Here is a 15,777-nt window from a genome sequence, read left to right on the forward strand (position 1 = left end):
ACAACTGTTGGGTTCATCTTGATACTATTTACTTGCATTTCTTCTGCATATATTTTACCACTCACCCAAAGCTTCTTTTACAACTTTTATTTTATTCCCAGCACGTCTGTAAAACCATATTTGTAGGATGTTCTTCTTCGTGCCCCTTAGCCCAGTAATTAATCATTAATTGTCATTTCTAATGGCATCTCTCCTATAACAAGACTTATGAAACACTGTCTCGTCGAGCTTGTATTTTATTTGAGTTTTTATAACAAGGTTTTTTGAGGCTGAACCATATACCACACTACCATAATCAAATACAGACCGGATCAGAGACACATAAACAGTTTTTTTCAGAATAAACACAGAAGAATATTAATTTAATTTCTTCCTCAACTGTTCCTTTAAGCGACGCGTTTATGATTGACAAGCTCACGGACCAATCAGCATCGCGGAGGCGGAGCGTGTCGATCGCATTCTACTTCCCTACATTGGAGAGAGCGGAGACTCACAACACAAACGGGCGGTCCATCATCACCAACATCATCATCATCATCACACACTGGACCTGCAAAGATCAGCCGTGAAAGAGCGTCGCAAAGCCGCATCGGCCATTGACTGCACATCAGCACGGGCGTCAAAGCATCAGATCCGCTGGAAATGGCAGGGATTCTGGTGTGGTTCTGGAACGAGAGGTTCTGGCTCCCGCACAACGTAACCTGGGCTGACTTGAAAAATACTGACGAGTCAACCTTTCCACAAGCCGAGGATCTGTATCTAGCGTGTCCTTTAGCATTCTGCATGTTTATGATCCGGCTGGTCTTTGAGAGGTACGTCCAGTGTCACATCTTCATCCTCACCATCAGCACCAGCATCATCATCACTGCTGAAGATGATGTTGCGCTCAGGGCTTCATCCTCAGCTGATGATCATGATGGGACTGGTTTGTGCTCCTTCACATTGTCACTGAATCCTTGTATGAATTAGGACAATGACAGGAACTCAATATGGCCCTTCTTCTGGAATAATGATACTGATGAAAGTAGGTCAGTCAGTGCCTGTCTTTGTTTAGTAGATCAGTCTTAGGTGTGCCGTGTAGTTTTGCGTTTTCTAAACGGGATGCTTTTATGGCAAATGTAAAGTTTTTGAATTTCCCATTGACTCCCATCACTGGGGCATCTTGTCACACTACTGTATGGGGTAAGTTGTCACAAAGGGAACCCGTCCTTTTCAGCACAAAAACCAAACGAACAGTGAAACTATTACTGTATGAAGCACAGAATTTTGTTTCATTAATATGTTTTCTATTATGCGTCATGTCACGGAAGTGTATTATGTAACATATTCAGGTTTATAGAAACCTGTCAAAGAAAGGCATGTATTAATCAGAATTTTAGGTCATCTTATTTAGAATATTTACAAACATTAAAAGAAACGTCATGGCCTACATTTATAAGAGTCTCATGACCTACATTTTGCAATTCATAAAAAATAATTTCATGTTATTTGATCGAAAATACAGTAAAAACAGTAATATTGTGAAATATTATTACAATTTAAAATAACAGTGTTCTTTTTAAATATGATTTTAAATGCAATTTATTCCTGTGATCAAAGCTGAATTTTCAGCATCATTGCTCCAGTCTTCAGTGTCACATGATCCTTCAGAAATCATTCTAATATGCTGATTTCTTATCATTATCAATATTGAAAACAGTTGTGCTGATTAATATTTCTTTGGAAACCTTATTTTAAAAACATTATAAATGTCACTTTTGGTCAATTTAATGCACCCTTGCTCAGGATTAATTTCTTAAAAAAAAATCTTACTGACCCCAAATGCTTTGAATGGTAGCATATAAGTAATTATATATTAATAGGTAATTATGCTCATCTTTTTGTCACAACCATGATATATCAACTCACACAAATAGAAAAGAAATGAATATAATTTACATAGTTTTACATAATTGTTTATGCAGGTGCTGTTAGCTGCAACTATTTCAAAAACAATTATTGCATGTGACAGAAAATATGTTAATTTTATCAACATTTTTTCTGCCATGACTGTGTTGTGGTAACAATTTAATAGATAGAGCTAATAATCAGTATGAAAATGTTCGTAGTCTACGAAATAATTACATAATACAAAATGTTTTATATAAGATTTTATGTATTATGTTTTATATTTATAGTTATATATTTCATAATTTTCATATATATATATATTGCCCAGAACCAGTGTTTGGTTTAAAACCAAAATTCAAAACCACTGCTATAGAAACAAGCTTTTGTGCATTTGGGCTTTTGACTAGTTACTAACATACATCCCCTGTGACAACTAGCCCCGGCCTCCCGTATATCATAATTACATAATTTAGATTGTTCACTGTGCACTTGATATCAGCCGTCGTATCATGCTTTCCAGTTGGTTAATATGATTAATTATTAATTACGAGCTTTGACATCTTAAAGTGTGTTGGCTTTCGATGTCACAAAAGCAGCAGTTTTGACATATTCCCAGCGGGACGGCGCAGTGTCAGGTTTTGTGTTTATGTATGCCTCAGACCATCTGCTCTTCACCTTCATCTGACAGAGTTCTTTACAGCTGAATTTTTGATCTTCATTGTTAGAAGGTGAAATATGCTGTCTCCTCTGGGATTGCGTCTAGGGAGGATGATGGATCTTCTAGGAATCTTTTTTTTATGACTAAGTTTAACCCATGCGTTCAGGAGGTAGTTGAAACGTTCGGATCTGACTTTGCATGTTAAAAAACATTTTCAAGCTGCTGTGGTCTTCACTGTGGCATCTCTTCTCTTCCTCTGTGGAAAGAGGACACATTATCTGTAGTGCAGACGTGCTCTTCAATCCTGCATTGTACAATCGCTGTAAAGTTTTACGATGAGGAACAGCACATTTATGGCATTTCAGCCCCACAAAAGCAAACAGTGTGCAAGCGGCAAATCAGCCTGGGCACGGACTTCATAACCTTATCGTGGCTCTTCAGCTTTATATAAGAATCATTTCTGGAGCGTTTTCTGCACTGAATTGCATTTTCATCGTGTGAGGGCTCTTAATTGGATGAGCTTATTCATTAAGTGGCAAAAGCTCATTAAAACTGTCTCCTGTCTAGTGACATCTCACTTCCCATGTCCAGCATTAGAAGACCAGTTCATCTCTAAGTATTTGCATATATATATATATATACACTGCACGGCCAAAAAATGCTTAAGAGTAAATGATTGGATCATTATTGCAGTGATTATTATGTTTCTATCATGTTATATGTTTCGCAACAGTTCTTCTAACCCTTATTTATGGAGTGTGTAGCTTTTCATTTCTTAAACAACCATGTAGGAAAACACATCATGGCCAAATTCCAGGATGACAATGTCAAGATTCATCAGGCTCAAATTGTGAAAGAATATTTGAAGAAGAATCATTTTCACACATGAATCGGCTCCTCTGAGTCCAGACCTTAAATTCATTGAAAGTCTTTGGGATGTGCTGGAGGAGACTTTACAGAGTGCTGGACTCTTGCTTTGTCAATACAAGATCTTGAACAAAACATCTTAATGGAAAAACATCACAACATTTATTTACATTTATATTTTGGTCAAGATCTTGTATTGTCAAAGAGTCCAGCACTCTGTAAAGTTTCCTCAAGCACATCCCAAAGACTTTCAATGGTTTGTCATCCAAGATTTAGTTTTTAGCCGAATTAAACTCATTTCATATTTGATGATTGTCAGTTATTGAGCTGAATCTACACTGAACTGACCTCAGCTGAACAATCACACTATTCTCTTTTTATAGCCGCATTACAGCAGAATTTAATTCTGTTTGCATGATTGAATCATTCTTCATCTATCCCTGTAAATCTGTATTGTATAAAGTGCTATATAAATAAAGGTGACTTGACTTGATTTGACCTTTTGAAAGAAGTCTCTTTTGCTCATCAAGGCTGCATTTCTTTGATCAAAAATACACTAAAAACAGTAATATTGTGAAATATTATTACAATTTAAAATAACTCCTTTGAATTTGAATATATTTTTAAATATAATTTATTCCTGTGATCAAAGTTGAATTTTCATCATCATTACTCCAGTCTTCAGTGTCACATGATCCTTCAGAAATCATTCTAATAATAAAATCTCAAGAAACATTATATTATTATCAATGTTGAAAACAGTTGTGCTGCCTAATATTGTTCATTGAATAGAAAATTCAAAAGAACTTTTGTAATATTATAAATGTCTTTAATGTAATTGATCAATTTAACGCATTCTTGCAGAATAAAAGTAATAATCTCTTTAAGAGATGAACTTTTGAACTGTAGTGTACATATATATTCCTAGTTATTCCTGTTCTGAAGTGTCATTTGAACTCCTTAACTTTGTGAAAATGAATATGCTTGTGTTAAGGATGTATTTCTATAAAAGTGTATGCCAGACTTTCGAAAATATTCTCTGCTCAGTTCAGCTTTATTAATTATTACTTGATTATTTACATATCGACTAGAAAATTAACACCATGTAAATAACAAGCTAAAGTCAGCCATTGCTGGATTGAGTTAGAATACATGAGGACGTCAATGTGACCTTCATCTTTGAAATCAACGTTAATATAATTATCATAATGATTTGTGTACTTTAATCAAACAGGATGAAATGTTTTAGAAAGACACAAACCAGCCAATATAAAAAAAAAATATCACAGAATTCATCAAACCCATCGCAGGAAGATGTCCTTAACACACTGCCTTTGTTAGTTAAAGGTTTTTAAAAGCGGTTTTTTAAATTGAAATTCAATGAATTGATGACCAGAAATAAGCATTATTGCCAGGAACATTTAAGAAATTGCCAGTTTATCATTTCAGACGTTGGACAAATTATCAACATGTGCTTAAAGAAAGTTAAGTGATTTATGATCACTTCATTGACAATGCATGACTTCCGTCTTAAAAATAGTGAGTTTAATATTTTGTCAAATAAGAGATTTTAAAGGTGCAGTATGTAAGAATGAACTAGTGGTCAAAATAGGTACTGCAGTCAAATTCAAAATATCTGAGATCGTCGTTTCTCCCGCCTCCTGCTCCTCAAAATGGAGGGCGCTCACACGGGTTGCCAGTTTGAGCACACGCAACAGAAACGAGTGCAATGGACAATGAAAATGGGCAACGTGCAGTATCACAGACCAAAACAATAACAAACATTCCAGCCTGGAAACACACATTTCAAAGGAAAACAACTGGCTGTAGAAGTGTTTTTCAGAGAAACGAGTATGTGAACTTCGCATGTTTCCTCAATATATGCAAACATATGGTATTTTTATGCTTTAAATAAAGTGGAAAAAGTTATACACAGCACCTTTAAGATGAGGATATGAAAATGTACTGCATAGTAGCAATGACCCATGAAATGTCTCTTCTGGTTGTTTTTCCTTTATGACATTCTCATTATCAGATCAACAAGATATCATCTCATTTGCATAAAAACACCAACTTTAATGCAGTTGCTCTGATCATGTTTATCAGACATTCGCAAAAGAAGCTAGTCAGGCAAAGTGCTTACACCTGGCCCGTGTGGTTTCCCTCGCTGTCTCTGCAGATTTGGCAAGACGTCCACAGTGATTGCAAACAGGAGGATTTCTTTAGCCGCCCGCTGTGGTTGCAGGCGTTTTACCTCTGAGGTTCCCTTCCAAAATGGATTTTTAATGCAGCCTGTCAGACCTTCAGAATTAAGTTAGCAAGCATTGATATCACAAGATATAAATCTAATAAAGTCTTCTTTGTTATTGGTTGTTGTAGGTTTATTGCAAGACCATGCGCACTAGGTCTGAAAATCCAGGCCAATGGACCGCAGAAGGCTCAGCACAACGCCATTCTGGAAAAGGTCTTTACTGCCATCACCAAGGTAAAGACCATGTTTCTTACCACGGTTAAAGAGGATTTATTGCTCTGGGAGGGTAAGAAGAAGAAGAAACACCATAACACACTGCTTTTTGAGCGTTTAGTGCTTTTATAAATGGCTGTGACTGCAGTTTGATAACAGTTAGTTTCAATATGACAGCAATAAATAATGTGCTACTGAACAGATATTTGTATTTAAAGGGATAGTTCACCCCAAAATGAAAATTCTCTCATCTTTCACTCACCGTCATGCCATCCCAGATGGATATGACTTTCTTCAGATAAAAACACAAACGAAGATTTGTTGGAAAATAATCTCTATATGAGCCCATATAATGCGAGTGAACGGGTTCGATCAAGACGATTATCCAAGCAATGATTTAGAAAAAGAAAAAAACACCTAGGGCTGTTCACACCTAGTCCACACCTTTTTAGCTCTACATTTTTAACTGCGTGTCTTTAGTGAATCCTGACAGTCGGTTTTTAACGGCAAATGAGGGTTTGTGCTGGCGCGAGCTGTTAGTAAATCTGGCCCAATGGGCTATCACATGACGTAAACAACCAATGACAAAACGGAACTACTAAACAAGATAAAAAGGCGATGAACATGATCCAATGAAGAGACAGAACTAATAACACGATAATCAGAAAATGAAACGATAGGTGTGTTTGACTTGATGCGGCGCTGCACAGAATGCATGTCCGACTTAAAGGGTTAGTTCACCCAAAAATGAAAATTCTGTCAGTAATTACTCACCCTCATGTTGTTCCAACCATGTAAGTCTTTCGTTCATCTTCGGAACACAAATTAAGATATTTTTGATGAAATCTGACAGAATTTTGACTCCTCCATAGGCTTCCAGTGTGACCGAAACTCACCGGCCCAGAATAGTTATTAAAACATCGTTAAAATAGTCCAAGTAACTACAGTGGCACTACATTAAGTTTATCATGCGACGAGAATACTTTTTGTGCGGAAAAACAAACAAAAATAACGACTTTATTCCACTTTTCATTTCCTTCTCTCTGGGCCTCGTAGTGTGTTTGCGCTGCGCGTCTGTGTTGCACGTCATCACGCAACACACACATGACCGGCGTCGGCCAATAGTGAGCCTACGTGGTGACGTGTAACACAGACGCGCTGCGCAAAAACACTACGCAAACCAACTAGACATCCAGAGAGAAGGAAATGAATAGTGGAATAAAGTCGTTATTTTTGTTTGTTTTTGCGCACAAAAAGTATTCTCGTCGCTTGATATACTTAAGATTGAGCCACTGGAGTCACTTGGACTATATTAACGATCTCTTTAATAACTTTTCTGGGCCAGCAAGTTTCGGTCACACTGGAAGCCTATGGAGGAGTGAAACATGGCTCAGATTTCATCAAAAATATCTTAATTTGTGTTCCGAAGATGAACGAAGGTCTTACGCGGTTGGAACAACATGAGGGTGAGTAATTACTGACAGAATTTTAATTTTTGGGTGAACTAACCCTTTAAGATGGCGTAGTAGATGCCACGTGATGTATACCATCAATACCGTGAGAGCGATATGAGAGGGCTGGCTAATGAAAACTTGACACAAGAACAAGCGGGAAACAGAGATCACATGACGTGAAACACATGAGGGGAACATGTATTCACATGGCATGGCATGACCAAATCCAAAATAAAAGACATGAAAACATTAACAGGGACTAAACAGATGTGACATTAGTACTGGATATTGGATGCTGTCAGAGTTTGACTGAAGCAGGTCAGTAATTAAACATTTTCTGTTTTGTGTTTTAGATTGAAAGGGCTTATTAAACCTACCAAAGTTAAACCAGCCAGAGAAGCGAGCGTTTCATCTTGTCAATATTTGTCATTTCATTAATATTAACAGGATAATAGAGAGCGACAGGTCTTTTAGGCTGCATTTGCGAGGCTTAATGATCTGATATCTTGACACTCTTCCTGCCTGCTAAAGTTCACTTAAGGGACAGTTTATCCAAAAGTGAAACGTCAGTTCAGTCATTTTCTTGTGTGTTTTGACCAAGAAGTCAGAAGGTTTTTTTTGCATGTTTTTATCAGTGCTTTGAGTATTTATATTGTATATATTTTTTGTATTTCTGTGCACTAGAAGCTTCTGTCACCAAGATTCCTTGTGTGTGTGAGCACACTTGACAATAAAAGCTCATTTTGATTCTGAGTCGACTCTTCATCCATCCATCCAGCCATCCATCTATTCATTCCTTCCATCCGTCCGTCCATCCATTCAGTCCTTCCATCCATTCCTTCCATCCGTCCGTCCGTCCATCCATCCATCTATTCATTCCTTCCTTCCATTCAGTACTTCCATCCATCCATCCATCATCCCTTCCATCTATTCATCCATCCATCCATCCATTCAGTCCTTCCATCCATCCATCCATCCATCCATCCATCCATCCATCCATCCATCCATCCCTTACATCCATTCATCCATCCATCCATCCATCCATCCATCATCCCTTCCATCCATCCATCCATCCATCCATCCATCCATCCATCCATCCATCCATCCATCATCCCTTCCATCTATTCATCCATCCATCCATCCATCCATCCCTTCCATCCCTTCCATCCATTCAGTCCTTCCATCCATCCATCCATCCATCCATCCATCCATCCATCCATCCATCCATTTAGTTGTATAGACTTTTATCTGTGCTTTTGACATCCCTAAAAAGGCACCAAAGGCCAATGAACAGTTTTTTTAATAAAATAAAAAAAGTAAAAAAATTATTATCAGTCAAATGTAAAAACAATTGTGTAATTTAGTTTAGTAATGATGTAATGTATAATATTCTTACTGGGGCTGGAATGAATCATGACATTGAAAGGATTTTTTTTTTTATCAGTCATTTATCTTAAAATAATTGTTAAATTATGCAGAAATGTGATTAAAAACTGCAGAGACTGTAAATCAGAATCAAATCAAGCACTTGTCACAGTTGCTGAAAATTGATTAGAGAGAATCACATTACGTGACCAGGACATTTCTACAACAAATTCACTGTGAACTCTCCTCCCCTATGAGCTGAATCAGTATATAATATAAATCAAGTTAATTAATCTTGAATCAAATGCAAGTGTTCTTTCTACTGAAGTTCATTTGAGAATGAGAACGACAGAGTTTAATCCACAGCATGAACCTTTGAACTAAAGCAGAGCAGCAGTTTCCATGTAAAAGAAGAATAACGTTTCGACTTTTTGAGCTCTTGTATTTGAAAAAAAGAGAACAGTGTCGATGGTGACGGCAGTATGGATTGACTGTACAGGTAATCGTAATCTCAAAGCTATAAATGCAGAGTGATAGCGTGGCTCTTTGACGTGTGTGGCTTTATCAGAGCTCATGTGCACTGACGCACCGGCACTATTTTTAGACACCACAGAACTAAGTTTCCTTGACAAATGTTCAGATTCTCAAACACACAAGATCCAGGCACACTTTAAGAATAAAGAGACAATTCCTGCCTGAAATGAAGAAAGAGAGAGAGAGAGAGAGTGTGTGTGTGTGTGTGTGTGTGTGTGTGTGTGTGTGTGTGTGTCCGTCCTCAGGGCGAAACTCATGTAGAATGTTAGCGGATACCTCATTCTAATTGGAATTTGATTGAGTTTGCATTAAACCCTTTACTGATAGACATAAGTTCTAGGGCTGTTATGAAATAGGTTTGGTATAAAAGTAGCAGATGGTTATTAAGAAAAAAGTAATTTTCTTTAGATTTTTTTTTTTTTTTTTTTTTGGGCCAAAGCTCAGGTGTCTTGTATCATCCTGAAGTGGTTTGTTTTGCAATAATAGCTGTATATTATCCCGCTTTTTGCATGACTACGTACCAAATAAATAAATGGACATAAAATATTGATTGAATGTTAACTTCAACATTTACTAATACATTATTAAAATAAAAAGTTGTATTATTCATTATAAAAGTTGTCATTATTAATTTCATGTGTACAAAGTCTTAAGATGTACTATTACTGTAAGTATTTGTCTCCGCAAATGACAACAAAGCAGATTTTTTCCCTTCATTTTATCAAGCTAGAGACAAAAAAGCCTAAATAAATAATTGATGAGATTCAGTAATGCCCTTAAAGAGGGATAATTATTGAACTTTATTGTGCTTGCTCGCATTAGGGCTGTGCGATTAATCGTTATCGATAATTGTGAAATTTAACTGATTTAAATGACTTGAATGGTGAAATAAGACTTTGATCATATCGCCCACCAATTTTCATGTTAAATAATTGTGATTTCAATACAGACCAAAAATAATTGTGATTATGACTTTTCATTTTAATTGTGTATGATCTTCAGCCATTTTTACAAATTCATAAATTGTGGATTATGCACAATTGTTTTGTCAAACCTGTTTTCGTGCCAAACTCTGATTTTCTTAACTCTCCTTGTTTTACAGAATAACTTCACATGCAAATCTGACTGAACCACATATGGTGGTCAATGATGGTCAGCAGATCCTCAATCAATGACATACTTCGTTCGTTTTGTTCAGTGCCAGTCTCGTTCAGGGTTGCGTTTCCCGAACAACGGCGTTACTCGCTGTTTAACTACCATCTTAACTACTTAAAGGGATAGTTCACTTTGAAATTAATTTTTGATATGTTTTAGCTTACCTCAAGGGCATCCAAGATGTAGGTGTCTTTGTTTCCGCAGTAGTTTCAATTTTGATATTTTTAGGTCAAACCGTTCTTGTCTGTCAGTCATATAATGCAGGTCGATGGTCACTGTCTCAAAACACAAGCACAGAGTCCAAATTAAAACAATTCCCCATCGTCCAAATGAAACAATTCCCCATCATAAGTACACATTGATGGCCTAAGACACGAAACGAGCGGTTTGTGTGAGAAAACGAACAGTATTTATATCGTTGTTATCTCTTGAACACAGCACACGTCCAAATGATCTGACGGCGCGGGCGGGTATAGATATATACATAGATGTCGCCTTCGCTACTGCAGTTCATTGGAACGAAACCGTAGCCAAGGCGACATCTATGTATATATCTATACCCGCCCGCGCCGTCAGATCATTTGGACGTGTGCTGTTTTCAAGAGATAACAACGATATAAATACTGTTCCTTTTTCTCACACAAACCGCTCGTTTCGTGTCTTTGGCCATTAATGTGTACTTATGATGGGGAATTGTTTCCAAAAAAGTAGGCAAGCTTTGGGACATAAGTTACTACTTCGTCATCTTTATCGGACGGATCTGTCGCGTGCATCCTGTCATGTAAACTGCCCTGTCAATCATCTTGTCACAGTTAAAATCCTCTATTAAATCTAATTTAATTTCCTACCGTTTCGGAGAGAAATGCAGTAGCACGTTCATCTGCCAGTGGGTCTTTCGTGGAGACTGTCCTCATGTGTTTGCAATTTGAATATAATAATGTATTTAAAAGTTGAACGGACGTCGCTCAAATGCCTCTGGGCGCAATTGGATAGACCTAAAACCAATCAGAGCGATCGTCATCGTGTAAAGCCCGCCCCAACGTTTCTGATTGGTGCCGCGATTTCGACGGATTAGAAATGGGCTTGATTGAGCTCTTTGCCAGACTAACTTGCAGAGCAAATCTAAATTTACCGGAAGTTGTCTGGGTTTTCCCAGGCTAACTCAAAGACGTAAATGACATTTGAATGTATTTTAAATAAAAGACACAGGTTGTACTGAATGTCATCTTGCTTATTTTGCTCAAGATAAGGATTTATTAAGTCCATATGTCATGCAATCTAGTCGACTTCCACTGTCGTTCCAACCACACAACTCTGCGATGCTGTTTGCGAATGTTCGTTGGAACGATAGTTTCGTGAAACAAAATGTGCCTTAGAAATTAGGGCATGGAAGTGAAGAAGAATTACTTTTTCACTTGAAAGATTTGTTCATTCACAACTGATTCCCCACTACTCAAGTCCTTATAGTATGCCAGCACAGCAGTACATCACAGTGTGATTATGTGTGAGTCTCACTGGCTCAAATGTGCAGATGGCTTTTTAAAGACAACTGTTTTAAATGTGCATTGAGTGAATTTTTCAAGCTGTTAAAATCCAAATCCAGGCGGTTTGTTTGTCCTCGAACAGTGTCAGATCTCTGCAGTGACATGCTTGTGTTTGCTGTGTGTTTCAGCACCCTGATGAGAAGAGGTTAGAGGGTTTGTCCAAGCAGTTGGACTGGGATGTGAGGACCATCCAACGCTGGTTCAGACAACGACGCAACCAAGAGAAACCCAGCACACTGGCACGCTTCTGCGAGAGCATGTGAGAATCGGCTTTTTGTCTGTGCTTGCTTTGTTAGGGGCCTCATTTGTTATTGTTAACTTTTTGAGCATAATCTGAATTTAAATGGTTGTAATTCATGAATGATTTGGAATACAGACCAAAAAAAGGGCTAAAAAAGTGAAAGCAGTTTCAAAACATGAAATTTTTAAAGTTTACTGTAAAGCAAATGTAGGCCTACTGACATAAACATTTTGTTTTATATAAAATAAATATTTTGGAAAAGAATTTGGACTCTAAAATAGAAAATCAAAGTCATGTGTCTAACCAAGTTGTGTTCCAAATTTGAAGTTGGTATCACAGAAATTGAGCCCACTAAATGGTTTTAAAGAACCATTTCCATATCAAATGCTATATATATATATATATGAAGAGTTCAGATGCAAAAGCCTCTAAGTGCCATCTGAAATATTCTTCTAGAATGATCATTTTTATCAAGCTCGTATATTTAAGTTCAGTAATTTCACTTAAATGACAATGAAAATTACGTATGAATTGTCATTTAAGTGAAATTACTGAATTTAAATATACGAGCTTGATAAAAATGATCAATCGAGAAGAAAAGTTCAGATGGCACTTAGAGGCTTTTGCATCTGAACTCTTCATATATATATATATATATATATATATATATATATATATATATATATATATATATATATATTTATTTATATGGGACATTTTTGTCTTTGGAGCAATGTGCTATGATGAATCATTCACAATAAGGCCAGCTACATGCATTAAGGGCAATTCTGTAAGATTTTTTAATGTTTTTGAAAAGGAGACTTTTGCTCATCAAGGCTTTTTTAATCAAAAGTACAGTAAAAACAATAATATTGTGAAATATTATTAGAATATAAAATATATTTCAAAATGTTATTTATTCCTGTAATGCAGAGCAAAATTTTCAGCATCATTACTCCAGTCTTCAGTGTCAGTTTTGTTCAATTCAATGCTGCATAAAAGTACTAAATCCTTTCAAAAACTTTTGAACGATAATGTGAACATGGTCACGCTAACCTTAGTTGTTTGTTCCACATTTGTTCCACTTTTCTTTTGTCTGTGTGAAGTTCCTGCTGAACTCATTTGCTTGGTGTTGGTCCCTGTGGCGAAGCGTGTCTGAAATAGACAGGTCTCACCTGTGAGTGTTATTGTGTCCCAGAGTCGGCTAGTTAGGCGGCATGAGGGCAAGTAGGCCACAGTCTATTCCTGTCTCTCTCTCTGTACCATCTTGTCACCTGTCTTTGCTCGTCCCGTCCACAGAATCTCATTTTCTTGTCCTTTACTGCTTTATCTCTCTGCATTAACAGTATTTCTTCTTCCATTCCACATTTTCCCATAACTCAGACGTGATTTTAAATGAATATTTTCCCAGAAACGTAACTAACATGCTGCATCATGTCACTGCTCATTTGCATAAAGTCAACCTCGGCTAAACTCTCATCGGCAGTCCTCGCTGTTGCTCATGTCGGCATAAATCAGCAACTTAACGTCTTACGATGGCTTTGTAGCACTGTATGTGTGAACGCCGTCTCCTTGTTCACCGTTTGTAGCCTCAGCTGTAGGATCCAATGACACTAATGTTCTGTCGGTCTCTCTCTGATCTACAGTCGAGTCTGAAAAGCCCCAGAAGTAATAGTGACCATCTAATCAGTGCTAAAGCACGACACTCTGTGTCATTTCTTTCAGAGGCAATTAACCCAAAGTCTTCAAAGATCACAGAACACGCTCACTTTTGAGAACTAGCCTAATGAGAACTATGAAATGATGAGAATTATAGAGCTACTCTGATTCTTGCTAAAGGCACTATTGGAGATCGTGTTTTGTGGTGCTTGAAAAAGTACTGATTTTAGGGTAGAAGAAGCTAAAACAACTGTGATTCTCAATTTATCCAGAATCGTGCAGCTTTGACTCCCCGTTAAACGTTTAGTCTTTGAATTCTTGCACCCGGGAACAATGCAAGTCGACGCCATTGTAACTCAAAGTGTTTCCTACTCAAGCAATGCAGTATTTGACTGATCAGTTTTATTTAAAGCCCATTTTGTCAGCTGTGAATTACCTCTTTAAAGCGTCTCTTTTATTGACAGCAACCGGTTTATAAGCGCTTCTCATTACAAGTTTTGAAAGATGGTTGGCATGCATTGTGTTCCCAAATGCACGTTAAAGCGACCCAAAGAGATCAGCATCTGAGACGCTGAAAACAACAGGTCATGAGTTCATACATTGATTATTTCACAGCCTTGATGATGTGATAATCGATCTAAACCATATCACAAGTCTTGTTTTATTTCCGATTAATTATACAGTCCTGGTATAAACTGAAGGAACAGAATGCAATAGAAGTATGCGAGAGCGTCACGTTTGTCATGTGACCTTATGTACAGTGCTATGCATAAGCTTAGACACCCATGCTAAAGTTGACTAAAAAGAGGAATAAAAAATCATCTTTTGGAAATTGAACTTAATGCCTTAATTAAAAAATTTTGGAAAAATCCAACCTTAAAGGACACCAATTTTCTTTGTGATTGAATAAAGTATCGTAAATAAATAAATGTTCTTCCTTAAAATACACTATATCAGCTATCACTATACACTATAATAGCCCCACATCATCACATGGCCTTCACCATACCTAGAGATTGGCATGGGGTACTTTCCATAAGATCATCTCTCAATGCAAATCAAACCAGCTATTAGGCTAACTGAAATAAAACCATGCCAATCTCTAGGTATGGTGAAGGCTATGTGATGATGTGGGGCTATTTTAATTCTAAAGGCCAAGGGAACTTTATCAGGATGCATAGTATCCTGGATCCATGAAGTAACTGGCCTTTAAAAATAAAAATCTGCCTGCCTCTATGGGAATTTAACATAGGGGTGTCCAGACTTTTGCACCCTGTATTTTAAGGAAGAACATTTATTTATTTACGATACATTATTCATTCACAAAGAAAATTGGTGTCCTTAAAGGTTGGATTTTTCCAATTTTTTTTAATTAAGGCATTAAGTTCAATTTCCAAAAGATGATTTTTTATTCCTCTTTTTAGTCAACTTTAGCATGGGTGTCTAAACTTATGCATAGCACTGTATATAATTAATTCTGTGAGTGGCATCCAGTTATCATCTAAGAAATAAAAAGTCTTCTGGTCTTCCATCACACGGAAAGGTCAAGGTCATTGCATTTTATCTCAGACCATGTGCTGTGTTGTATACTTCATACTGTATTTTTGCTAATCTATGCATACAGAAGACTTTTTTTACTATGCACAGTTTACATACCTTATACTGCACAAATAGTAAATAGTATGGTAGTATTCTAGTCTGAACATAACTTCATTCTGTCAGTGGAGTATTTTTTTGGCTTAGATTTTTAACTAATTGTATTTGGGGGTTTTTATGTGTGTGTTTTTTTTGGCATAAGGAAGTCTTGAGATTTCTCTTGTTAGTCGTGTAACATCGACAGCGTTTTTTTTTTAATCATCTTTCTCACTTTGCGAGGAAAGAATCACAGCTCGTAGAAAGCTCAGTGGAAAGAGTGGATTATTTCACACCCACAGAAAATAAGGAAT

At 36.9% G+C, this 15,777-nt stretch overlaps 1 protein-coding gene across 1 annotated transcript in view; it reads left to right on the forward strand.

Annotated features, from left to right (window-relative positions):
* The first annotated feature begins 492 nt into the window (after positions 1 to 492).
* Positions 493 to 15,777, forward strand: part of cers6 (ceramide synthase 6) — a 46,355-nt gene continuing 31,070 nt past the window's right edge. The window contains exons 1-3 of the mRNA XM_084422083.1: positions 493 to 812; positions 5,795 to 5,900; positions 12,060 to 12,190. Coding sequence (XP_084278209.1) covers positions 643 to 812; positions 5,795 to 5,900; positions 12,060 to 12,190 — 407 coding nt within the window. The 5' untranslated portion in view covers positions 493 to 642. The remainder of the gene's footprint in view (positions 813 to 5,794; positions 5,901 to 12,059; positions 12,191 to 15,777) is intronic.

This window comes from Rutilus rutilus, assembly GCF_951802725.1.
Source record: "Rutilus rutilus genome assembly, chromosome: 10".
NCBI lineage: Eukaryota > Metazoa > Chordata > Actinopteri > Cypriniformes > Leuciscidae > Rutilus > Rutilus rutilus.